Source organism: Montipora capricornis, chromosome 1 (assembly GCF_036669925.1).
Source record: "Montipora capricornis isolate CH-2021 chromosome 1, ASM3666992v2, whole genome shotgun sequence".
NCBI lineage: Eukaryota > Metazoa > Cnidaria > Anthozoa > Scleractinia > Acroporidae > Montipora > Montipora capricornis.
This window is the reverse complement of record NC_090883.1, coordinates 1771128-1798627: the sequence shown is the minus strand read 5'-3', so window position 1 is coordinate 1798627 and position 27500 is coordinate 1771128. Positions and strand designations below refer to the sequence as shown.

Below are 27500 nucleotides of genomic sequence, written 5' to 3'. Positions count from 1 at the left end.
TATACAATTTGTCACAAGTCTAATAAGATGTGTATTTGTGTCTTATTTAGACCTCAAATTGAATGCTCTATCCAAGGTGACTTAGAGTGAACTTTCTTACAAATGTGTTTTTTTTCCAAATCTTGAGCTTTTGGGGTGTGGCTTATCTACCAGTGTTTATGGTATGCGATCAAAGCCGTCCAAGAAATCCAGGCACATGTACATTGCCTACTCGCATTTGCAAGGCAGACTACCTCAGTAGCCATTTTGATACCTTTGTTGATTCATCCCTTTTATTTGGTTAAAAATAACATTCAGCTTAATTTCTTCTGTTCATTGTAAGTACAATAATAAAAATTAATAGTAATTAAAATAATTGGCAGTGCTACATGTAAATGCACTACATCTATTGTAAGATAAATTCTGTTCACTGTAAGTACTGTAAAAGAAATTCATGTTCACATGAGCTGTAAAATAATGCTGTCACTGCCTTTCTGCAGGTTGAACCTGCCACACGACCATCTTTTCAAGCACTGGATGTAACATACAGAAGACGCTCGCCAAATCTCAGTCTTAGAACCTCTAAATGTCAGTCTGTGTTGACATCAAGCCCATGCAGCTCGCAAACAAATCTTTCCGCTCCTCCTCCTGCAGCTGCTTACGGCTTTCCTCCTCCCCCCACGGTGAGTTTTGTAAATCACCCATTGTGGCTACATTCATTGGCTCATACCCATAAACACTCAGTTTTCTTGCATAAATTGTCTTCTTGTGTTTACACATTTTGCACCCTCATTCTCATTATTTCATTTCTTTTCTCATTCTCATTGTTTCACACTTTCGGTCTTTTACCATTCTCTTGTTCACAGGTTTTTCCTTGCTGTAACATTGATGATTATGTTTTCTTTTCTTACTGTTGTTTTCTTGATCTTGTTTGTACTGTACATGTACTTTGCAAAACACTTCATACTTAGTAATAACTATTATTAGGTTGACCTCCATGAGTGACAAAAAAGTATTGTAATACTTGGTGGTGTTCTTTTCAATGTTGAGGTTGTGGATAGTAAGGTCCCTGCATGTCCTTAAAGAGGCTGTTTCTGGCCAGGCCATGTCTTGAAATATTTTGCAACAACTTAAGGTCTTGTCATAGGTTCGATACTATGACATTCTTAAATTGCTTGTTTGCAGAAATTTAAACACTATGACTTAAGAGTATCAATTTGCGAAAGATTTAGATCCATCCAATTTTCGAAAAGCCCTACAAAAAAGCAGGTTTCCAGTGTCGTGGCAAAATCACGACTTGACCATGACAACTTTCATTGGTGTCTTGGCCTTATAATTAATATTACCTATTATTAAAAACTGAACTACGGATATCAGATTTCAAGCATTTTCATTGGCTCGCCGGACACAGGTTATCAGTTCATATACCTGCTCTACCTAATGTGGTAAAGGAATGTAATAAAGCAAGCTGAAAGCATTTTTGCAGCTCTGAGAAAAAGTGGCCGACAAAAGCCGTTTTGGACCTGAATTGACTGAGGCAGATATTAAATAAAATAAACATGGAAGAGTTGTTGATCCTGGAGTTTTTAATAAAACAATTATTATTCTACTGGGGTAAGCTGGATATAAAAGGATTATACAATGTAGTTACGACTCAGAACTATGTGCCTCCTTGGTTGTATGTCACTTCATCTCCAGCATGCCCTGGTAGAATAATAATCATGTTAAAGAGTCACTCTTTTATGGAGCTCCCTGGCCACTCAAAAGTGTTTTTGTCCAACTTAGCTCAATTTTTAGGAGTATTATTTTAATACAGTTTGATGTACAAAAGTGTGTCAGGGTTTTTCATTTTTTTGACATGTTTGATGTCAAACCATACCTGGTCTAAATTCCTGGTCAAAGATAATAAATGCAGATAATGTGATAAATGGAAGATCACTGACATTGTTTGGCTGAACATTTGTATCTGAAAATTGAACCTCTACAATTGGACTAGTTACCTGTTTTTTCTTTGAGAACCTAACATAACTAACTTAATGTTCAAACAAAAGAATACTTTTTGGATTCAAAACTACATTCATATCTATAGATTAAAGTGATATTAGTTTCATTCTCATATGAAGCTGCATTAATATTGACAAAATAAGAACGTTTTAAAAAACTGACACCTCGAACCTGTGACGAGACTTTAAGTGAAAAATCACTGTGTGCTAGATTCGTTTGATTACATTAAGGCTGGTTTTTGAAATGGCAGTTCATGTTACCAAGACTACAGATTTGTATACTGGTACTTTAATTAAGGTACACTGTACCATTGGGCTGTTAAGATAGTGGATGGAAAACCATGACAGGAGGAAGTATCCAAGGGCAATGGTTTCTGCATTCAGTTTGCATCTATAAAGTGGTCCTTTGCTTACTCAATGGAAGCATAATGGTTTTCTGTGATTAAAAAAAAAAACAATAATTAGAAAAATTCCATACCAATTTTCCTCCCATGTCCTTTAGCCTCTTAAAACTCAGGATTTTCATTTCCGGTGGGGTACAAAACCACACTTACTAGTCTAGTAGAGAGCCTGGGGATAGCAGAACTGTGGCAGCAAAACTGGAATGACATTAATTAATTATTGATTTTTTTTCCAGTGGCCGAATTTTCCTTTTTTTTAGAATCAGGAGTTGCTTAAACTGCTTCTCAGATACGTTGTATTTGGTTGCAATAATGAAATTTCTCTCCCTAAAATTTCTCACATTCTTGTTTTGACGTCACAGTTCTGCTATCCCCAGTCTCCTTACTAGCACAGTTTTGTACCCAATCTGAAGTGAAAATTCCACGTTTTAAAAGGCTAAAACGCACGGAAGGAAAATCGGTATGGAATTTTTCCAATAACATTGTTTTTATCTCAGAAAACCGTAGTCTAGCAAAAGAGTAAACAGAAAAATCTGTCATATGCATGAGCCTTTTTGTGACAAAAGAATCCTTGTATTCTCGTTTGTCTCACGATGTGGTCACTTGTGAAGTATATCGCGATGTTTCCACTGCTTACTGCTGGTCTTCACCAGGTGATGAGGTCGACTGGTTACACGTCACCTTTTAAGCAGGATGCTCCACTGTGATTGGTTGGTTTTCAGCAGCTGTGATTGGTGCATGTGATTGGTGAATCCCCTTCATATTAATTTATAAAGTAGGCTTTTCTTAGCACTCTGTAAAACATTCCAGACTGTACCAGCTGCCATGATAGGAAAAATCATGGTTGCAGGGGGCATCCAGTTGTATTCTGTGTATTACTCTTGCACGCACTATTAAAGTAGTTAGAAAGTTAACATAAACTGTGGTGTGACTAAAAGTGAAGAATGTTCATTATAATTTTTGCCTCCGAGTATCTATCTAATTCTAGGACCTCCATCCTTCCATGCACAAACCTTTGTCATTTTTGTTTGCCATGACCAATTTGATTTTTTTGTTGTAGTTTCATGAGAGATCATTCTCAGTTGAATCCAGAGAGAGTGTAACATCAGTTGGAGAGGATTGGCCTGCACCTCCAACTCCCACAAGCACAGACAATGTGAATTATGTAAGTCTCAGATGTTAGAGGGGAAACTTGGTTTTTCAGTGAGTGATTAACCCACCAACTCCCAGGGGTTCCGCATTGACGAGTAAAATCGTCTGGCGTTAGACAGAGTAAAATACTAAGTCTGGCCGGTTTTGGCCGGTTTGGATGTCAATGGGTTAAAAGTACTGGATGATTTTTAAAATGGCCTTTTTCCTGTGCACTTTTTAAGTAGCAGGCTGGTATATTTGGTGGGTAGGTGGTGGATAATCCTTTGAGTTATGCTGTACATGTACCTACATTTAAAGTGATTGAGGGATAAGACATGAACAAATGATTTTTAGATACAGTAGATACAAACTTTTAAGGCAGCTTTAAAATGGAATGCTATACTTCCAAGTTTAGGTATGCCCAAAATGCCTATTCAAAATGGTAAGCTGTGTTCACATCTAAGAAAAATGTTGGCTAGAGTTATTGGTAGATTTTCTGGGCTCTGTGAACTAAAATTGCAAAGGATATTAATATATTATTGCAGTGAAAAACAAAGAGAAGATCTAACAAAAAAAATAATAATTATAATTAATGGTACATTGTATTCTTGGTAAATTGTTTTTCATGTGTATAGTATCAAGAAGTTGTGAAGCAAGGATACCTTAAAAGAGCATTGGTTGGAAAGAAAAGCAAGTATGTACAAGACAAAAGAATAGAAATAATAATAACGTAGAAAAAATAACGTTCAAGCAACTTTCAACCTTTTTGGATTCAAAACTAGATTCATATAGATTAAAATGATGTTTATTTCATGTCTCCTTGGGTCCCAGTATTTTATTACTAAGTCACTAATCACTGAGTACAGATGCAGGGCTGACGCCACTTGTAGGATTTGGAAAATGCAGTTTTCCAAAAATTCTAGCTTAATGGGTGAGGAAATTAAAAAAAAAAAAAATTTATAAAACAAATAAAGAAGCCTCGCCTGTGATCTGTTCCATTGTAAAGCACTTAGGAAGCAGGTAGAGACAGCAAGAAGTCGGCAAAACACTCAAACTACTACATCATTCTTTTGTTGTCCCTACACTTATTTGTGTACTATCTTTCTCTTGTGTGCTTCACAACAGAACGGATCACAGGCAAGGCTTCTTTATTTGTTAATCATTGAAGGGCACAGTAAATGCACTAATAATAAATTATTATGAATTTTTATGTTTGGATTCTAGGAAAATGTCATGGACACCAGCATACGTTACATTATTCTTTACAAATTTAGTGTTTTACAAGGATCAAAAAGCAGCCGCCCAGGTAGAGAAAAATAAGCAATATTTGATGTTATCATTACATATACATACTGTATGAATATAATATGCTTGCTGTCATCTATTTATTATACTAACCATGCAAGCACATTGACCATACTGGGAGAATATAAGCCCAAGTCCTTAACAGTGCACTTAATAATATTGATGATATTTACCCAGGAAGCTCCACTCACGCGAAAGTGGTTTTCAGGGTGGGCCTGCATCCGATAGAATTGGAATGTAGAAATGTTGGTTGTTGAGGAGAGGGGCAAACCGGAGAAACCGGAGAAAAACCTCTTGGAGCACAGTAAAGAACCAACAACAAAATTAGCCCATGTGTTACCATGAGTCCAGAATCAAACCTGTGCCACATTGGTGGGAGGCAAGTGCAATCACCACTACACCATCCCTGATCCGTTAAGAAATCTGCTGGCCGATATTGGGCTGATATTGTCCCACTACTGTCTTAAGGAAACTTGGTTGGCAAGAGATTTACCGTAATGCGGAAGAAAGCTTTGAAGGTTGTTCTGAAATTCAGTGAAAAATTGCACAAAAATGTGCAGGATAAAAGGATAATGACCTGATTCTCACTCTAAGGTAAACATGTGTATCAGGGTAATCAATGCTAGGCACCCATTTAGATTATAGAGTTTTAAATGAGTTTTCATAAAGATTTTTTTTTACTATCTTAATGCAAGATAATTCAGGACAACATCTGGTCAAGAAAATTAATATTGGACCAGCAGTGGGAGCAATGTGATTTGTTGAAAACAGTCATTGGACCTCTAACTCTCTGAGGTGTACGATACATGTAGTTTGGATCCTAGTCTGCTGCGTTGATATCTTAAGTCACTCACGTGATTGTACAGGTGTATCATTGTCCCTTTTAAGTGATGTTCGACCGGCCCCTTGGTTATGACTTTGTGTAGTTGAATGTTACCTTCTGTACGTGGCGTTGTAAGATGAAATCTTTAAATAGCTATTGTGTATGACTACAATGTCTTCACTGTATGTTACTTAACAGCAATGTATGCCTGTGGAAGTTGAAATATGAATTTTGTATCTTGGGTTGATGAGATCTTTGATGGTAACTTCAGCAGCTGAGCATTGCTTTTAACCCTTGACTCCTGAACCCACCTTGATTGATGAGTAAATTGGTCTGGCATTGGGCAGAGTAAACTCTATTAAGCGGGGTTTTATTAGAAGCCAGGACCTGGGTACTAGCACCCTTCTGAGCGGAGTACAGACAGCACCCACCTTTGCTTAAAAGAGGTCTGAAGATCAAAAGCCAGACTACATATATATACTCTATCACAAGGTCCCTTCTACTTTAAAATTTAATGAAACCCCTGTATTAAGTCTCACGCCTGGGAGTCTGGGGTTTAATATACATCCCTCTATTGTTGTATTTGCAGAAACCTGGCCTTCCGCAAGGCAAACCAGAGAGTACCTGTCCCTTACAAGGTGCTTCTTTAGAATGGGCCCCTCCTTCAATAACCAAGAAGAAAAATTCCTTCCAGGTATACTTTTTTACTTAATCGGCCCATAACACTTTTATGATTTGAAGAGAGAGAGTGTGTGAGGCTGATTCTGCTAATTAGAATTTTTGGCCATTATCAAGCAGTAAGTAGCCAGCTGTGCTTAATGTGTTGACTGACCAAAAAAAAAACATTATTCCAAAGGTGGCCTTAATTTCTTGTCTTTTTTGCAAGACATGCCAGGCGAATTACATGCGTTATGGAATTTTACCTCTTGTTCTTGAATTCTCTGCTGATTTTTACAAGTACATGTACAAAGATTCTGCTCAATTGTCTTATGCCTGGCCATCCTTCCCTGATGGGTATAACTTGCACAAGTTCATCCTATGGGTTTTCAACTGTGTTTCAAGAGTTGAAACTAAAATTTAAAAAATATACTGTTTGTTTCTTTCTTTGTTTTCAGATCAAAGCATTGTCTGGAGTGTTTTTCCTTCAGCATGATCATAACATGGAATCTATCAACTGGTTCAGTGCCATAGCTGGAGTGATAAAGAGACTGGTAAGTTCACATCACTGGCAGTTTAAAGCCCAATGGGACCCAAGAGCAGATAATGGAGGAGCTGAGAAGTCTTCTGTCTCCCACTATCTTGGGTCTCTGAGGATGCTATTAGCTCAGGGTTCTCACGAAAATTTGAAGGAGACGGACAAAAATTTCAGGTAGCCTGCGAAAATTACTTTCCTTGCCAAGCTGGCCCAAAAAATGCACGTACATTTTCCCTGAGTAGCCGATGCGCCCAAGTCGAGTAGATGGCAATTTTCGCTGGTCGTCGGAGCTTCTGGAGAACCCGGTATTAGCTCAGTCTTAAACAAACATGCCTACTCAAAAATCTTCCTTTTTTCATCCAACTTTCAATAGATATTTATTGATGTCGGAAACTCTCGACTCCTTCAAGAGAAAATTAACAATACACCAAATCGTCTAACTCAATGCTGTACTCAATTCAAATCTCCCGTGGCTAAGATCTTTTGTGCATGGTATTTTTATTATAATGTAGCATTTACATTTAAATGATAAAATAATAATACGTGACCTGCTAATCGCCCTTTCTCGCAGTCGGAGACTGAATTGTTAAGGGCGCGACTCAACGAGATCGGACCGAAGGAGCTGTGCTGCCGGCTAGGCGCTCGGCTCCTGAACACGACCCATGGATGACCTCGGAGCACAGCAGCACAGCCTGATGGAATAGGCTGTGAGTCGCTTTTGCTGAGGGAGGAAAACCGGAGTACCCGGAGAAAAACCTCGGAGTCAGATTGAGATCGACTGAAACTCAAGCCACATACGATCCCGGGCCAAGAGTTGAGCCCGGGTCGCAGAGGTGGAAGGCACTGTTGATAACCACTAAGCCATCCTAACTCCAAATGGAAAAACCTGAACAAAGCGTTTTATTTCCAAATGGTTTGATTTGGGTACAACATTGAGTTAGCCGATTTGGTCTATTGTTTGTTTTCCCGCAAAACTTGATTTAAAAATAGACACGTTTCTGACGGTGATGGGGACTAGGCCAATTTGGGTAAATTTTACTCTTGAGTGATGGAGTCTCGATGCAATGCAGTGATTGGTAGTCTGTGCAAATCTATCAGTGAGCGCCACCTGCAAACATATCCCATAATTTAGCTTTCTGAAAAGGAAGAACATCAATTTGCACTATGTTTTATGGAGCATTAATTTTTTTTTTCTTCCTAGAATGAGGAGGAGCCTCTCCCAGCATCTTTTACAGGGCAGAATCAATCTTCTCTAGGTAATATTGGATCATTAATCCATTTCCTGTGTACCTCTGTCATAAAATTCATATCTTCTCGCCACCGTGTAATATCTTCTATATATTATGGTCATACGGCTATTAGTCGTGGGCTATTGGTTATCTGATTGCTTATCGGTTGGTCCAAGTGTCCAAGCGTTCAGAAGGTAATGAAAATCGATTGAATCAGTCGTTTTCATAAACTTGAAACAAGAGTTTATTACAATTTACTAAAACAATGATATCTATTCCATACGTGGTAGAGGACATGAAATTGATTGTAGCTAACTCTGCGATAGGTGTGTTGCCTTACCGGTTTATACCAACTTAATCAAGGTGAAGGTGCCTCGTTGTCTATGAACTCTCTCATATCCTGCGCTTGCTGGTGGAATGATTGTCAATTATTTTGTAAATGTTCAGTATAAATAAATAAATAAATAAATAAATAAATAAAATCAATCATTGCTTTTGGTATTAAACATTTCACACAAAAACAAACCCAAATAGCACGACATAGCCGGCCAGCCCTTTTAAGAAGAATGTCCGTATGATTCAGGTCTTCTAGGCCATGAAACTGATAACGTTTCAGACGATCCATCAGCATCAAACTCTGAAGACAGACTAATGCGCACTGGCAGCAGAAGAGGTACATGCAATTTTCATCCCTCTAATTTTTCCCTTCTGAATAGAAAAACCTTTCGGAAAATTAAGTCCCAATGAAACAACCCCCATGGAATGTCAGTGTTGGGAAGTCGATGACTTCACTTCAAAGACTTCAGCCTGAAACTCATCGAGCGAGTCTCGGACGACTCAACTCGCAATATTGACCCGTGGCCTTGAGGGCGGAGGGTCTAATTGTTTTAGTATCACCCAACTAGTCGGACAGAAAAGGCAAGAATAAAGTTAGCAAATGCAAGTTGAAGAAGTATTTATTTGGGAATAAACCGAAAGAGAGCGTCACGCTTTTCGCTACTCGAGGACTATTACTAATAGTTCTCTAGTAGCTTTGCCAATCAAAATGCAGGATATGCATTAGTCCACTAGTTGGGTGATACTAATGTACTTTAAACTGTATTTAGTATCACCCAACTAGTGGACTAATGCAAATCTTGCATTTTGATTGGCTACGCTACGAGAGGAGTATTATTGTCCTCGAGTAGCGAAAAGCGTGACGCTTTCTTTCGTTTCATTCCCAAATAAATATTTCTTTTACTTGCATTTGCTAACTTTATTATTGCCTTTTTTGTCCGACTAGTTGGGTGATACTAAAACAATTAGACCCTTCGCCCCCAAGGGCTACGGGTCTAATTGTTAATTAGCGCTGGGACACTGCGCAGAACTCAAATCAACTCGTATCAGAAAACATCTTGGAGCAGGGTAGAGAACCAACAAACTCAACCCACATGTTAACGCGGAGTCTGGGAATCGAACCCAGGCGACATTGGTGGGAGGCGAGTGCTCTCACCACTGCTCCGTAAAAAACATAGTAACAAAGGCAGTAATGAATAACAAGTGGTATGTCCTTGTTATGGATTTTTAAATGGTCGTTGCAGTAAAATTATTATAGTGTAAAGCTAGCATTACACTATGCTATATGTAGTAAGACTGAAGTGAAATGGGATTTGCGGCAGAAGACCCTGCCATTTCAAACACGTCACTGAATAACTCGACGCCTGGGAAGTGGTGGACATGAGTTATAGAAGGCAAGAGACTTACGCCTACGCAGTAGGCCGTAGACTTTTGTTAATAAATTTAATCATTGAGATGGGTGTGTAGACTTTATCACTAGACGTAACACTGCCTAATCACAAAAGTCATCTAAATTATCTGGGTACCACCCATTCCCAGGGGACGTGGGAAGAAGAGATAGTGACGTCACTGAAATTCTGTGAGAGAAAATCCTATCACGCGATCTGCAACTTTTTGTTTTTTGTTTTCACCACAACTAACCGGGAACTACTGAAGGTAAGCTCATGTTTATCAGTGAAAAGAGTGATAGAAAGCAACCCCTTGACTTTTTAAGGTTTTGACGATAGCAGAGGGAATAAGGACATCAGGGGTCGATTGAGGAATTGGCTCACTAAAAGACCTCCTATCGAGGAGTTGGAAAGGAAAGGAATCATCAAAGGTAAAAAAACAAACAAACTAGTATTTTTACGTGCCATTTTAAAAACATGCCGCCAGTCTTTTTACTTTCATAGCTAAGTTATATTCAATGGGCCTTAGAGGCTAGGTCACGCAATTTTAGGCAATTTCAGCACTGTTCGAATGGTCATAGAGTTAACTAAAATATCAAAATAACAGTTCAAAACTATAGAAGAACTCTAACAAAACACAGGGAAGCCAAGAGGTGACATGGATGGACAAAACTGGAGAGGATTGAAATGGATTGAATTTGGGTAAATTTGAAAAACGTCGGCCCACCTTTTTTCAAATAATATTTATATCAGTCTACATCAAAATGTCATTTATAAAGCTGGAAAATCATTCTCAGTTGTTATGTGTCCGTGATTTTGCAAATGAAAGACTCTTGCTCTGCCAATTTGACGTTTAAAGCTCATAATTAACAAAATTAAACAAAAATAACCTAAAATAGCATGACCTAGCCCCTTTAATCACACTTCGGCGACGTTTGAGTCCCGAGGAATTGAGAACTTTTGTTTTACCCCACCGAAATTCGTCCCCAAACATTTCAACTCGAGGCTCGGGGTACGAAATCTTATTGTCTATGGCCAATATGGTCGCCGCGGGAATAAGGCCCACAATGTACATTATGAATCGTTATGGCTACTTTGTTTGGTCTATTCAAGACTTTGACAGAGCGTGTTTTTTAAGAAATGGCTTCAAGAAGACTTCCTTTTCAATAGAAATTGTGTACTATCACGGTGCCAGCCAGACCTCAATTTTAATGTTTGCCATTTCTTTGCCAACCGTTGAGCCGGTTACTGCTACTGTGTTCCTGGGAGAAATGGTGTGCTGTCACCGAGGTTATGTGCTAAGAAATTGCAGATATCATTTCTTGGCGTTTTAAGGGTGTAAAATGTTTGGGAAAGAGGCATTGGTAGAGAACTTCGTTTCTCTGGCTTTCTAAAGTCGAGATAAAACTCTAAACTGCTTATTTTTCAATTTTTAGAAAGCGTTTTCGGTTGTCATATTGGACATTTATGCGAGAGACAGAAGACGTCAGTACCGTTGTTCGTCAGTAGCTGCATTGTGGCTATTGAAAAGAGAGGTAAATGATTCAAGTTTCCCTGAATAGAACTCCCAATATTGACATTTGTGACTTGCGCAACTTGTCCCGTCCCTAGTTTCCCTAGTATATCCTTAATGATAATAATAATAATAATAATAATAATAATAATAATAATAATAATAATAATAATAATAATAATAATAATAATAATAATAATAATAAATGGGCACTGGGGTAGAACAGGTTGCTGCTTTAGCCTACCACGGGAATATGGACGCTCCCACCCACCAGAGTCTTGGGTGGGACCTTTGGCAAGTGCCAACAACCCAAAAGCCACCCGTGTTAGGGTTACAACAACCTCATTTGATGAGAGAACGTCAAATATTGAATTTCACACTAACGACGTCAACGGGACTGGAGCTTGTAGTGAAGGTGCCGCGTCCGGCAGGTGTCCTGTGGATCAGCAGCGCAGGCCCGGTCGTCATTCTGCTACTTCTGAACAACGACAGAAGAGATTAGGATGGTCAAAGGAGGATAACAAACGGTTGTTTGAATGTTACATCAGGAGTGAACCAGAGAGGCAAGGGTACTGAAAAAGATTGCTAGACCTATGGAAAGCCCGTAACATCAACAACGAACTAACAGAAGATTGGCTGATCAAGTACGCCAGATTAAAAACAATAAGTGGCTAGATAGTGTGGAGCAAGAGGAAATAGCCATACGAGTAAGACATGAACATCAGGAGATTGAAACTACAGAGCTCCATGCCACAGATACACCAGACCATGCAACAACATCTGATACCCAAGAAGAACACCAACGTGAAGAGGAACCCAGAGTTTGCACTGCTGAAGAATTACAAGAAGAGATAAGCCCAGAACTGGAAGCCCGTTGCGACAGGATCCTAGAAATTATACAACTAGAACAGAGAATAGGATTACCATCACTGAAGTCATGCAAAAGAACGAAGCTGAAAGCAGAAGTTGGAAAATTCAATGAAGCCGTCAAAAGGATTCAGACGCACAACATCACTGAACTGAATTCTTTAATGTGTGCAGCTGCATATGTTACTGCAGAAAGAATGGGAATGATAAAAGGGAGGAAAGGGAGAAGAACTGAGGAGCCATTCTGGAAGAGAAGGATTAAGGGGAATATCGAAACTTAGCGAAAAGACCTGAGCAAGATTGAGGAAGCCCGAAGAGGAAACATGAGACTGAAACTAAGAGAGGGGGAAAGGTTGAACAGAAAATATCATCTTGAGGAAAGGGGCACTTTGTATGTCTCAGGCATGTTGAAACAGAAGATCAAGCCAGGTGGAGTTAAGATCAAAAGATACGACGCGAGATGTCAACAGTTCAAACAGAACTACCTGTTTAGAACCAATCAGAAGCTGTTCTACAAAACACTAGATGGAAAGGAACGAGGAGAAACGGTATTACCTGATCCCACAGAAGCAACCTCCTTCTGGAGCAAGATCTGGTCGGAGGAAGTCGGTCACAGTGAGAGAGCATCTTGGCTAGAGGATGTAGAGGTGGAGTTCAGTACAACAGATAGAGGTGCAAGAAGATATCAGCATCACTGTGCAGGATATTAGAAATGGAGTGAGCAAGGTTGCAAACTGGAAGGCAGCCGGCCCTGTTCTTGTTCAGGGGTGCTGGTTTAAGAAACTGACAGGATTGCACTCTAGATTGCAAGAATGCTTGCAAGACTGTATGTGTCAAAGGAATGTACCAGAGTGGGTGGACAGTGGGAGAACAGCTTTGATACAAAAGGGCACAGCGAAGAGTGCCCTATTGCCTGCCTTCTCATAATGTGGAAGCTCTTGACAGGAGTTACGGGAGAGAAGTTATACCACCACTTGGAAAGGAATGGACTGCTAACAGATGAACAGAAGGGGTGCAGGAAGGGATCCCGAGGAACTAAAGATCAATTGCTTGTAGACAAGGCAATGCTGAAGAACTGCCGGAGAAGGTTGACAAACTTGTCAATGGCTTGGATAGAGTACAAGAAAGCAATATGATATGGTGCCGCATTCATGGATCCTGAAGTGCCTGGAGATGGTTGGGGCTGCCAAGAATATGATCTCTATAATCAGCAACAGCATGGTGAACTGGAAGACAGTATTGACATCAGGAAGAATGGCTCTCGGGCAGGTGGACATTAGGAGAGGAATTTTTCAAGGTGACTCCTTGTCACCACCACTGTTTATTGTGATCGCAATATCTTGCAACATTGCTGGGCCCAATATGTTGCATACGTTTGGCCACCCTGTTGCGATATGTTGCAACATGTTGGATGATGTTGGATCAAATTTCTCGTGCAACATTTTGGATGTTGCATGATGTTGTACTCATTTGACCACGTTCACGCAACATTGTTGCCCTAGGGCATGCGCGCTAGGTCCACTTGTTGCGCGCCAGCGGCCTGGGGCACCTAAACATCGATATGTTGCGTTCAAAATGTTGCGTGCGTTTAGCCAGGCCTTAAGGTGATTACTTAGTACTAGAAGTTGTCGTAAGATTTTCTTTAAACTTTTCTCAATTGTTCCCTACATTATGGTGACTCGAAATGTGCAATTGAAAAAATAGGTCACCAACCTCGTTTGGGAGATATAGCTTGCTCAAGTTACTCATTTAATCATTGCGACTTCATCTATTAAGGACAAGTTTGTTCAATGGGTTCACGCTACGTTTCGCAGGAACATGAAGCACAGCTTTGACGTAATTCTTGAAATAACAAAACAGGTGTATTGTAATGTTCGAAAGGAATAATTTAATGTTTGTTTTATGGCACGGGCACACGTCATGAAAAGGCACTGACCACAAATATTCCGCGGGTGCGTGATCTCAAGGAAACAATTGAGTGATGGCTACGAATACTTTTTTCCCTGTAACTTTTTTTTCGGACTTAAAAAAAATTACAGCACAAAGAGGAGGAATAAGAGGATAAAATTATGCCAAAAAAAAAAGATAGGTCACCAACCTCGTTTACGAGAAAACAGAAAGCAAACCAAGCTCGACCCCTCGACAACACGTCTCCCCGATAGCGCGGTTTCACTTTCACTCTCGGACTGAAATGATACTTTCGCACTGCCGTGCAAAACCTCTATACTAGGGAATCGCGCGCGCGTAAGCCACATACGCAATTCTAAAAGCTGCTTGCGTCAGCTCATCATTCAAAATGGGTCACCAGAATAAACAAATACCGCTAATTTCGTTCACCTTTCTTCTCGTACCTATGTATATGGAATATAAATAGATATCTCCTATTCACGAAAACTACGAGAATTGTACACAAACGGGTTTAATGGCCACTTAAATCCGTTTGTGCTGACCTGTAGCTCCACTTGCGCGTGCACTCGAATGAGCGGGTGATCTTGTAACTCCCTCATTTTTCCTGATTTTGCAACTTTACTCGTTCATATCTCTGCTTCCGGACGGTGATTTTTCGATTTTTCGCATGTCAGCTTAGATTAATTTAAAACGTTTGTCAAGTTTAAAAAAATTCTGAAAAAGTAACCTACAGATGTTGTTGAATTTTAAACATTTTAGGGGTTATTTCTAACAATATCTGGTAACCTTGAAAGGGAAGATTTCACCGTCCCGTTTAAAAAACAAAACAGTATATCTTGATTTTAAGGCCCATTGGGATGTGAGAAATCTATAATGGGTACTTAATGACCTGGCCAAATTTCGTTTTGATATGATTACGCTAATTGTATCTAAGGACAGAATATGTTTATTTGTTTGAAAAAATGAGAAACTATTTACGGCCACCTTAAGCTCCCAGTTGTTTTGCTGACGCCGCAAAGAAATGGACGAAAAAATTTAAAACATTCATTTACGTTTTGTAACCTGCGATATTATTGCCGTTTTTTCTCAGGTTTATCATTCGATGGATTGTACAGAGTGTGTGGCAATGTCTCCACTGTACAGAAACTCCGAATTATGGTGGATCAAGGTTAGTTTACTTCGGTAACTCACCACTTTCGCCCTGTTTACACTGGAAAGATAGCTTTCGTTCGGGATCACCCTTTTACTTTGGCTGTAAGGTAGTGAGAGTTAACACTCGTTTGTCACTGTTTTGCCAAGGCAAGGCAAGTGACTGCTTGCCAAGCCTCTGGTGGCAAAGCTACCGGAGGCAAGAGAACAATAGACCTTATTCATAAATGGCGGTCAATTTATAATTCTTTTGTCGAAGTGCAAATTAGCCTACCAAGCCTCGATACCATACAGTGAATTGAAAAGATTTCTTGCTCTAAAATGAGGCTTGGTAGGCTAATTTGCGTGTGGACAAAAGAATTATATATGTGACCGCCATTTATGAATAAGGTCTATAAAGTAAGAGATTGAATCCCTCGTATTTGGCCCTATGCCGCTTAAAAAAATGTTTGAATAGGCCATTTCCGAGTTCATGTCTGCCTCCTCTTCAAAGCGAGTCGTTGTTTGAAGTTTTTGTGATGGTAATTAGTTCTACTTTACATATGAATGAAAACTAATTTTTATTACGAAAACTTCGCACCTAGACTCGGAAATGGCTTATTCTATAATCAGTTCTGTGACATACTGCTTAGTTATAGGACGTTTTCAACCAACCTCGGAGGACATCAATAACGATATAGAGAAATGTACGACTTCTGGTGGACGAACAAAAGAATCTAATGAGAGATACACCTGTATTTTGTTTTCGTCCGCCAGCGTGGCGGCGATGACGTCACGTGAAAACCTCCCATTCCAAGGACAACACCTTACTGGCCAGTTAGTGTAAAAGTCCACCGCGCGATCATGAGAACAATAGATAAAGATATTCCTCGCAACGTGGGCGTATTCTTTGTCATAGACTATTTTCCCAATCCCATAATGCAAGTCAAGGTGATTCCCAGGTTTTGCTTTGCGCAACCCTACTGCGCATAATTTCTTGCGTCATTGGAGCGCGCAGTAGCGCGGGCACATTGATAAAATGGCGGATTTTCATTGATGCCGGGCCTAATCCATCAAGGAATGGCTATTTTCTTTTGAACGAGTACGGTGATCCCCATTTTTTATTTCATATATTTGCTGAGAACGGTGACTTCATGGTTTAGTGAAAAAATCGGCAAAAATCGATAGCTATTTTTTGGCAATTTCATAAAATTGTACGGAAGGAACCATTCTGAGTCGAACAGCCCACACTAAAGTTAAATCTATTTTGGAGTGTTAAGTACTCAAAGGTATTCAAATACATTTTTCAGTGACCTACTTGAATTAGCCATAGAATAATACCAGGCTCGGCGTTTTTCGTCGGATGACATTTAGACAATCGAGCTAAGGGTGCGTTCGATTGACCCTATTCCAGAATACGAATACGTGGAGTGATGCTTTGAATAGGTATGCCTGGCATTTTTAAGCAACAAGGATAAAAAAAGATATGTTTAAAATTGCATTTTAGCACGTGTTTGACAATTTTTATGTAAATCTCCGTAGGTTTTCTTTCTTCTATTCCATGCATTCCTATTCCGGAATACTGTCAATCGAACGCACCCTAAATTTGTCCAACATTGGGGGTGCGCGGTAGTTGTCAAAGTAGCTGAAATAGCGGTATTCGTCAGCGTCGTCCCATGGAAACGAGCACGGTGACCCCCCCCCCCCCCTTTTTTTTTTCTAAATTACATTTTTATCGTCTCCTTGACATGTTACATCAGTGTGCGAAGTTTCGTCGGAAATCTATGGCAAGTTCTATTTCTAAGGAATCACCTTAATAGGCCATTTCCGAGTTCATGTCTGCCTCCTCTTCAAAGCGAGTCTTAGTGCGAAGTTTTTCTCATGAAAATTAGTTTTCATTCATACGTAAAGTAGAACTAATTACCATCACAAAAACTGTGCACTTAAACTCGCTTTGAAGAGGAGGCAGACATGAACTCGGAAATGGCTTATTACTCTCGAGACTGTAATCATGCTTCAGTTAACTGGATATCCCAACCTCTTTCCCAGGGTTCTCTCCTATTCGACAAGTAGGAGAGAACCCTGGGAACGATGTTGCTGGATATCCATTGTTTTAATGCAAATAACCCCCAAAATGAACTGTAGAACGAATGGAGCACAGGAATTCACTCTCTCAGCTAAATCTCAATGTTGCCGGATAAATTCTGGGTTGTGTGGTCTATTTTGCCGTTGTGAAAATGAAGCCTTAATCTCGGAGTTACTAGAGAAGCTGCAACCCTTCTGTCAACCAATAGAACGAAGACGCATCATAAAAGGCGTGGTGCCTTAGGCACGTGCAATTGATGCGTCAATCAACCGTGGATGCAACCGAGCTCTGTGATGATTTGTGCAATAAAAAGGCCCCTTATGGTAATGTGTTCGTAATATGTCATAAAAAGTTATCTGTCATTCTTTTTTTAATCCCCAGTTCCTTTTTCTTGCGCTAGAAATATCTTTTAGGGATTTTGTCTCTGTGTTGCTGTTTGTTGATCACCATCTTGGATAATTAAATTAATCAGTTGCGCTTGAATGCATTCAAACAAAAGCAGTTTGTGAAGCAACAACGCCTTTTATAGTGCGTCTTCGTGTTGCTTCAACAACGGTTCGATTTTGCTGAACGCTGTTTGACGATGTTGACCGCTAGGGAGCAAACTGTTTCAACATTCCTGTTCAACAAATTCGAAGCCATTTGCCCGGGACCTTAGCTTGTACACAAATTTCTAATTTCTAAAGAAACACGTTGACAAAACTAAAATTTCCTGACCTTGTACGTTTTGTTTTCGCATTTCGGACCACATGATTTTCCCAAAGGAATTTTCCTTTTGGTTTTTTTAAGTTGTGCGTACATATGTACGTGCATAAGACGACATTTGAAAGAAAGTGTTCCTTAGAGTAACATCACATGGTCTGAAATGGGAAAACAAAACGTACAAGCTAAATAGGTCTATTGAAGGTTCTGCATTCGTATTGTATTCGTGGCGCTGAAGGATTTTATCAGCGAGCTTAAACTAAATGCTAGAAGCAAGTTTTCTATTCAATGAACAGGTTTTTTTTTTGAGAATTTTGTTCTGGAAGTTCTATTTGAATGGACACAATAGGCTGAGTTAGCAACTGAAGGTAACCCTTTGCGAAGGCTCGCACAGCAACAATACTTTTAAGGAAGTCGAATTAGACAATAATCGCGACTCCTCAGAGCGCCCTCCCGGCGTCAACTGACGTTCCCGTTCCGTTGCAAAGGCAATTCATTGTGAGCGTTGAGGAGGCCAAGACGCGTCATTGGCGTGTTCGATCAGCGTGTCACAGCCAGTCACGCATACCTCCGTTTCGTCAAACAGTCTTTCGATGGAATTGCGTGACAAGGTGTGGCGATGACGAACGCAATCAAGTGAAGCTATGATCCTCGCAGTTATGAACGCAATTATTTTTGCAATTGCGTAGAGAAGCCTGAAAATTTCAGGACTTCAACGGGGTTTGAACTCCATGTCACGCTCATGGTTTTACTAAGAAACTTTTGAAATTTTCTTCTAATGTTTGTTGGTTTGTTTGCAGAGGAAAAAGTAGTGTTGGGTGAACCCCCATTCGAAGATGTGCACGCTCTTACTGGTAGCCTGAAGCTTTACTTTCGTGAACTTCCAGAGCCTTTAATACCTTACGACTTTTTCAGTGGCTTCGTTACAGCTATAAGTAAGTTCAAAACCTTGGCAGTTTTCTGTTATCCTTCACAGAGCAATTTTCCTCAGAGAGCTGTTAGAACAAAGGCAATATAATTGGTCTGTCAAATCGCAAGACGCTTGCGCAGCGAGATAAACCAATAGAATTCGATGCCGTGTAAGTTGTTCAAAGCGTGGGAAAGTGCGCTCTGGTGATGGCGATTGGGCGATTGGTTTTTGCGGTTCTCGTTGGTGGAAAAAGTTGCGTTGCATGGTGAGAATGTTTTGGCCCCTAGTTGAATGCTACTTTCTGCTCTCCTTACGTTGTTTGCACTCTAGAACCCTTGCCTTTCACCACTTCTATAGTTCGCCAGACACCATAACGTTGACGTGCATTTATCGTAGTTTTAATGTTCTGCCCTGGTTGCTTTTTAAGTCGTGTAAGATAGTGTTTTGTAAACTTGCTGTTGTGTAATTTTGTTTGCAGAGCAAAGCACAAGAAAAGATAAATTGACTGCTATGAGGTCGTTGGCGGTTCAGATGCCAAAAGTCAATTGCGAGACATTGAAACTGCTGCTGCGTCACTTAAGAAAGTAAGCGTTCAATAATGCTACATGTGTAGATGAGCGTTAGGCCTCACTTGATGTTCTTTACATAATGATTGATGCATGTTGTTACAAAAAATGATAAAGGGAAAAACATGAAAGGACAGAGGCAAAGCTGCGCAAGCGTAAATTCCAATCTTGACCCCAGAGCTCCTGTCTTTTGCGCATGACTGAGGGAGAGAAGAGCTCTGGGGAACCCTCAAACAAAAGTGTCTTCTCTTTGGTTTTCGTGAAGAACAATAAAAAGCTTCTCTGATTGGTGAATGCATGTCAGCACGAGTAGTGAGCATGCGCCGAAATGTTCAAATAGCCAATTTTAGGCTATAAAAACCCTACGGCGCATGTTCTCCTACATGGAGTTTCCGAGAGCCTCGGGTCATGCGCAGACATAAGATCCGAGGCTCTGGTTACCAGAAGCCAAAGACGCAGGGGTATTAGAGAAACTGAGATGCGACGTCGGTAAGTAACCTTGGGTTAAATTATCGAAGCTCTGAACAACTTTTGCTTTGGAGTTGACATTTGCCTGGGAATTGAATAAAAATGTGGATTTACCGTTCAACCATGTCCCCAATCGTGCTTTCCACGTCACGACTTGCTTCAGGGGACAATTTTAATAATAATGAACGTTATTTAAGAGTCAAGTCTGTGTAGCGCTGCGACACTAAGTGGGGACACTTTTTATAGCAGAAATTAGAGTTGGTTTCAATTGAGTGTCGAAAGTAATTAGTGAATTAGTTTGGTTTTTGTATTACTTCACTCATTGATTGGTTCACAGTTCTCGTGCCACTTTTTCAACCAATCAGAAGTGAAACCAAGACCAATCGTGGCTCGCGCGTGTACATTTTCCCGCTCTTTGTGTCGGCTACGTGTAATTACTTCGAGTTTTGATTGGTTTACCAGATTGTCTCCGTCCTTTTTTGATTGGCCAAAGTTATTACTTTGGTTTTGGTTTTACGATACTAATTTGAAAACCGCTCTAAAGCAAATCAAATTAACTCATCTCAAAGCATAGGTTAGTTTTTGAGGAGAGGGGAAAACTAGAGTAGCCGGAGAAAAACCTCATCTCGAAGCAGGGTAGAGAACCAACAAACTCAACCCACATCTGACGCTGATCCTGAGAATCGAACCCGGGCCACATTGATGAGAGACGAGTGCTGTCACCACTGCGCCATTGCTGCTCCCCCTAAAAAAGAAATCAGGGCCAGGAATGATTATGTGGAAAACAAACAGAAACAGTCTTTGCTCCGCAGCCGTTGCTATTAGTTGCTACAGCGTTGCGTTATGTTTTGATTTCAGGTTGATGGAACAGAGCGAGGCAAATCGCATGACTGCGCAGAATCTAGCCATCGTTTGGGGGCCGAATCTGATGTGGCCACGATACGACTCCGGAGACATTGCGGTCAACATGGTTCACCAAAACCAGATTATAGAATTTCTTTTGTTGGAATATGACCACGTGTTCAAATAATTGTCCACTTATGTAGGATTACGTAGTAAGAGGGTAGAGATGTGTTTTGCATGTTTCCTTAAGATAAGTTCTACGGCTATGAGCGAGTTTGGGTCAGCACTTGTTGACTCAGCGGAAGAGGTTTTTGGACATTTGATGATGATTACACGACGTAAATATCATCTTTATGGCTCCACCCACCTTTTTAACAAAAAAATCTACGTGAGGTGGTCAGAAACTGACTGAACAAGGCTCCGGTTGAACGAGAAACCGCTCAGCTTAGGGCTGATTTCACGTATTTTGGTCTAAGGCCAGATTTGAAAGCAGTCGATGTGACGAGCACCTTTATTTCACTTGGGAACTTTTCAGCAGCTTTACTTGAAGTTGCTAAGGAAATATCGCTTTTCATGGACAAAACACAAGCGAAAGGTTGCTTTAGAACGATGGTTGTTGGTCGATTTGGCAAAGACTTATATAATAATAATAATTTACTGGCCACCATTTATGAATACTGTCTATTTGCAAAAATTATTACTGTTTACAATCGGGGCTGCTTGAGATGACAGCACGTCTTTGTATATATATTACTTTGCGACAGACATTGGTGTTCTTCTCCAGAGTACGTTTACACCGAACGGAAAACCGATCGGGATTCGGCCCGACAATTTACTTTCCTTTCGTAGTGTTTATTACAGAAAGTAGAAATAACGAGGACGTGGCAAGATGCAGAAATGTTTGCTAAGGAATTCACGCCATTCCAGGATTGCAAGTAACGCATGCTTGCTTTTGATAAACTTCTCTTTTTATCTCCTGAGTCTTCAGCGTCAACTTTCAGTGTGTCCTTGAGGTGTAAAATTTATTGATAAACAAGCCTTATGTTCAAGTTAGGGAAAATATGGGCTTGTATCTCGTGACTTGCAATTCCGGACATATCTGAAACAAGAAGCATAAATTTTAAAAATACTAAAAGTATTTCAATTTTGATGTATTAAGATTCACTTTGAGACCAGAGAGACAACACCTCGAGACTCCGGGAAAATTATTTTTAGTCCTTTCTCGCGAGCCTTTAGGTCTTTTGAGGAGTTTCTGGTGTGGTATCAGTGAAGTAGAGTTATTGGTTTAGTGAAGACCAGGGGCACGTTTCTCGAAAGTGCGGAAAGAAAGAAATGTCGAAGTCCAACATCGTCCAACATGGTGGCCAAACGTATTGCAAAATGTTGGATGATGTTGGCCCAACACCTTTGGCCAGGCCTTTATGAAACTGCGATCCGGTTGTTTTTACAACCTGGTCCTTTCAGGGAAACAAGGAGGAAAATGATTGTGTACTTTGATGCTTTAAAAGCTCGTCTTTTTAAGATACACAGCGAAGTTTCGGTTCTTTCGAGAAACGGTCTGCAGGCTCCTTTGTGCAGTATAAAGTAGTGACGAAGCCCAGCAGCCAAAGTGGGTCGAGCGGGAAACTGGAAATAGGCAGGAGCTGCGGCTTTCCTCTCCCATTCTCCTGCTCTGCTTACTTTGCTCACAGATCAATTTCTTTCTATTAGTTTGTAGAGGATATTACATGGCCGCGCGGAGAAACGAAATTTCTCTTCGAGTGTTGAAGAATATTGATATATGATATAAACACTAATGAAATCGAAAGGCGCGTTTTTATATGTAACCATAGCAACAGTGCCATTTTCGCGCGAAAGCTCACTTGATATTTCATTGGTGTTTGTGTAATAAATGTCGTTTATCCACGCGCATAAACAAGATGCAAATATCGCTTTCCTGTCATTGTTAAAACATTTACTATTGAACTTAAAGGCGAAGGATTCCAAAACTCTTTCTGCGCAGCTGAACGTTTTGTGACACTGTTGTTTGGTATGTCTTGGCAATTGATCTCTAGTATTTTGCGCAGTAGGCGTTTCGATGGAGACGCTTCTTTTCGTGCTCTGCGCACCTTCTCTCTAGTTTCGTCTTTCAGTGCGTTAATATCGCGACGTTTACAGTAAAGAATTGTGATTTTTGGTCTTGGTTAAATTGTACTAAACTGATCTAGGTAAAAAGAAAATTTGACAATTTTTGTCTTGCAAATTGTTCTTCGCATGGATCAAGCATAGTGATACACTGCGCCCTCACGGTGAGAAAAAAAGGTTTGACAGAAAGTTAGTGGAGATAATGGTTTAATATATTTACCTTAAAAAGGCCCTGTATCCGCTATGAACTTAAATTTATATATTTTGAGGGACTTATTGAGTAAGTTCTTAGAATGAATCAATGATTATTAATTGAAATGATGTAAATTTTGTGTAGAACTTTTCGCGCACTTTCATTGTATTTTCTTGCGTGACACTGACGGGTGATCGAGTTCCTTTAGTCTAGGTTCTTAGAGAAATTGGGGTAATTATCATTCGTTTTACTTGGTATTTGAATAAAATATTCACTTCGTACTTGGACTTGCGCAAAAATGGGTGCATGGAGTTCGTGTGGTGGGCTGGCCTATCTCTGTGAAAATTAAAATTGGTTTCATGAAACAGAAGTTGACATTTAATATGCTACTATGATCGAAAATCACTTCGTTTTTTTTTTTCTTCAGATTTTGAAAGTGTTTGCTTAACACCTGACAGGCAAAATATTGAGCTTTGCTTTTTATCCAAAGGCTGATCAATTTGATTGTAGCTTTTTGGGTTTCACGGTCCGCCATGTTTCTTGTTCAAAACTCAGAGTGTTGGATCTTGGGAAGAGTGACGTTATTTGCTCACCGGCTTAAAATTTCAGCATGTAAATGCAGCTTATTGTGTAGAGCGGGTTTCAATTGAGTGTGAAAGTAATTAGCGAACTGCTTTGGTTTATGAGTACTTCACTCAGTGATTGGTTCAAAGTTCTCGCGCCACTTTTTCAACCAATCAGAAGTGAAACCAAAACCACTCGTGGCTCGCGCGTGCACGTTTTCCCGCGCTTTGTGTCGGTTACGTGTAATTACTTCGAGTTTTGATTGCTTTACCGGATTGTTTCCGTCCTTTTTGATTGGCCAAAGTAATTACTTTGGTTTTGGTTTTACGACACTCGATTGAAACTCGCTCTCTGCAAACACGAGTTTTAAAGTCTGAAAGCCCGAAACTGCCGTGCTGAATGCATATTAATGCTGCCGCGTACACACGCATTGCATTCTGAGTGAGTCTTTGACGCCATTTTCTCCTCGATCCGGCCTCTCAAGATTTTAAACGATGAAATGACATATGAAATGAAGCTATGATCCTCACAGTTATGAACGCAATTTCAGCAACTGCGGGGAGAAACCTGAAAATTTCAGGACTTCAACGAGGTTTGAACCCCTGACCTCGCGATACCGGTGCGACGCTCTAAGAAACAGCTCATGGTGAAGCCACTGACGTCGGGAACTGGTCAAACCCTAATTAACTTTTCCCACTTTTTAAAATGATTGTTTAATTTGTTTCTTTTCCTGGCAATGTGGAGTACGATGTTAAAAATACGCCCTGTCCTGGCAATAAAACCCTGAAGAGAAGGTATACCATTCTGGCATTTCGGGCGTTAGTCCTTCCTGAGAGCGAATTAAATTGAATCGAAAGGCTAACGCTGGAAAGCTTACAAATCATGTTTGCGATAGTTAAGTTTTACCAACTCGGTTGATAATGAACCAATTCCCCACCGATGCAGCACCACAGTTGCTATGGAAACGGACCTCTTCACGTTGTCGACCAGGGCCCGGTTGTTCGAAAGCCGATTAACTTAATCCAGGATAAGCGTAAACTTTTGTTTCATGTTTTCAACTTTTTGGTGAAAGTTTCCTTTGCTTATTTTCGTTTTTCAAGATTGAATTCCTCTAATGTAAAGTTTTGCCAAATATCAGCGTTGAACAACATTTGGGAGAACAGAAATTAACTCCTTGGTTAATTTTTTATCTGGGATTAAAGTTAGTCGGCTTTTGAACAACCGGGCCCAGGTTGACTTTTGAGTGAATGAGACCACAAAAACAAGCATACAACCGGAAACCAGGCCATTTGCCATGTGCGGGATCCGTCACTTAGATCTAGACTGTGTTGATAAGAGCACGCATCGAAATTCGGGGTCTTCCTGCAGTTACCGAAAACTATTGTTTTTGGTCGCTTGGGATTAGTCTTTATTTGGAGTTGTTTTGTTTTCTGTCTTTTGTTTCTTTGTTTTACGTAATTTGTGCTCCGGTACCTGCAGAAGCTGCCGAAATTCGTTACCTTGCTTCCATTTTGCTTTATTTCGCTGATTGATTTGCCGATGCAACGTTCCAGTCCTCAATCAAGCCATGAGCAGATATTGCTCGGACGCATTTCGCGAGAGAGGTGTACACGTAAATGTGGCTCGTTTGCTACTTGATGTGGTTATATTCATAGCGTTTTCTGTTTTTTTTTTCTCGGGGATACTCAGGAAAAATCCCATCCTCTCAGTTATCATTAGTTCGGATGCTCTGCTTGAAAGACTTGTGGGTGCTGTGCTTTTAATCTTGGTTTGGGTGGCAATTGTCCTGCTAAGGTCGACTATTGTGTACGTGAGGTGTTCTCGTCATTGTAAACGTTGACATCAGTTAACTTCCATTGGTTAAAATCGCATTGCCAGTCATTTTGAAATGTAACACCTTTATCAATGGCTAGAACTTGGCTCATTTTGATATTTGCTCAAGCAAGTTTCGGATGAGAAGAGAGATAAGTGGCTCATTACTATGATGGGTCATAAGATTGATTCAGTTCGATAAAAAAGGATAAATACTTCGAGTTCCATACGGGGGGATTGGAACATTTTTATTCCAACAACTGGAAAAACGTATGCGTTGCGAAGAATTATTGACTCTGGATTCGTTTTAATGAACTTCGGCCGTTTGTTTCAATCGCTATCACCTAGCAGATTCTAGGACTTCCGGAGTCTATACATATATCTATATATATCCTACTCAGTTCCTACTATTCCTCCTACCATTCCTCACGGCTTAAATAAAAGGAAGGAATTTCATTCAAAAAACAGAATTTGTTACAATTAGTTTCCTTTCCCATAGTGTACATTCCTACATGATTAACCGTTCCAAGGCCTTTTCTTGGATTTCGTCAGGCCCTTAGGTTTTAGCTGAACTCAAAGGCCCTGGCCGGGAAGCTCATTATGATTTATATTGTTTAAGGGCCCCTCTAGGGGTTTTGTTAATTTTTTTGCTTCGCTAATTTAGCTTTTTTGTCATGTACAAATTAGCACCACTTTTTTTGTTCTTCTTTTTTGCAATCTTGTATATTTTTTTGACAGCTGTCACTTGGTATTGTGTAATTGTTAGCTCCCAAATCTTATTTAAGTTTCGTTTTTATTCAAAAGTTGTCATAACTGAAGAAGGTCTTTGACCGAAACGTTTTAGTAAATTTTTAATTTTTTAACTTTTTAACGTCAGAAGTTGTCCGTCCTCGCTTCCTTTTTACTCACTATATATATATATATATATATATATATATATATATATATATATATATATATATATATACGTCACCTATATTGTCATTAATGAACCAACCAGAGCCTTATTGGCTGTCGAAACAAAGAGTCTTTTGTTACTGTGGTTGACATATTTGAATAAAAAAAGCAATGTTTGTAAACAGATATCTTCCCTATACAGTAGGCGGCCCTCAAATGCATTGCATTCGAGGAGTTTTAGTGAAGCTTTAAATGGCTTCAACCAGAGTTACTAACTCTGCCTCAACTTAGAGAATGTGTCCCTTCGTGTCGAGTAGAAAGAAGAAATAAGTAATATCGTAGTCTTAAACGATGACACTGACCATTTTACTGACCGCCTTTGCGCCAAATCGGCTGTTTTTACTTCCTTTTCAGGATTTTATTATTGGTAAGCTAACCAATAATAAAAATTGAATTTCCTTTGTCTCCAGAGCCCTTCGCTTTCTCACGCAAAGGCCCCGCCGGATAAGAGAAACGATGGGATCTGGAAACGAAAATGCACTCGACCAAACAATTCTTTAAATTAGTAGCCTGCTCTGGGCATTGAATGAAAAAGCCTATTGCTGATAGTTCCACAATTTCAGTTAACTTTTTAAACAGCTTTATTGCAATACGGGCATTCATAAATTAGAGGAAAAGATAACAACAACAAATTAAAAGGAGCGAGCGTGAAGGGGCGAGTCTCATACGAGGCGCTTTCTAGCACACATATGATTACAGCATTAAAGTAGAAAAACTATTTACAATAAATAGTCTGTTTTTTGGCCGTATAAGCATAATCAAAAATAAGACGTAAACAGCGGTGACAAACATTATAAGCAAACGCATTGTTTGAAATTATTTACTTAACGTTTCATATGCTTACTACTGAAGATGTATGTCGAAGCATACGAAACGTTAAATAATTTCAAACCATGCCTTTGTTTAGAATGTTTGTCACCACTGTTGGCGTCTTATTTTTTATTTACAATAAGATATGGAGGTCGATACAAAATATAAGGAATATAGAGTATATAAAGAGTACAAGACCCTTGGACGAGGTTAGTTCTTCTCTATGTCTCGTGTGCTAAAAAGTATTTAAAAAAAAAAA

General features: G+C 39.8%; 1 protein-coding gene across 4 annotated transcripts in view; it reads left to right on the top strand.

Moving 5' to 3' along the window:
• Window positions 1-23463, top strand: part of LOC138048280 (rho GTPase-activating protein 15-like) — a 61250-nt gene extending 37787 nt beyond the window's left edge. For 2 of the 4 annotated variants that reach the window (XM_068895303.1, XM_068894763.1), the window contains exons 5-18: window positions 480-662; window positions 3444-3548; window positions 4150-4208; window positions 4739-4820; window positions 6232-6336; window positions 6758-6853; window positions 8039-8093; window positions 8650-8739; window positions 10117-10221; window positions 11227-11325; window positions 15169-15246; window positions 18795-18929; window positions 19383-19488; window positions 20797-23463. In XM_068895303.1, the coding sequence (XP_068751404.1) occupies window positions 480-662; window positions 3444-3548; window positions 4150-4208; window positions 4739-4820; window positions 6232-6336; window positions 6758-6853; window positions 8039-8093; window positions 8650-8739; window positions 10117-10221; window positions 11227-11325; window positions 15169-15246; window positions 18795-18929; window positions 19383-19488; window positions 20797-20968 (1470 nt within the window). In that variant the 3' untranslated portion in view covers window positions 20969-23463. The remainder of the gene's footprint in view (window positions 1-479; window positions 663-3443; window positions 3549-4149; window positions 4209-4738; window positions 4821-6231; window positions 6337-6757; window positions 6854-8038; window positions 8094-8649; window positions 8740-10116; window positions 10222-11226; window positions 11326-15168; window positions 15247-18794; window positions 18930-19382; window positions 19489-20796) is intronic. The other 2 variants (XM_068896661.1, XM_068896033.1) reach the window with 1 other exon arrangement.
• The last annotated feature ends 4037 nt before the right edge of the window (window positions 23464-27500 follow it).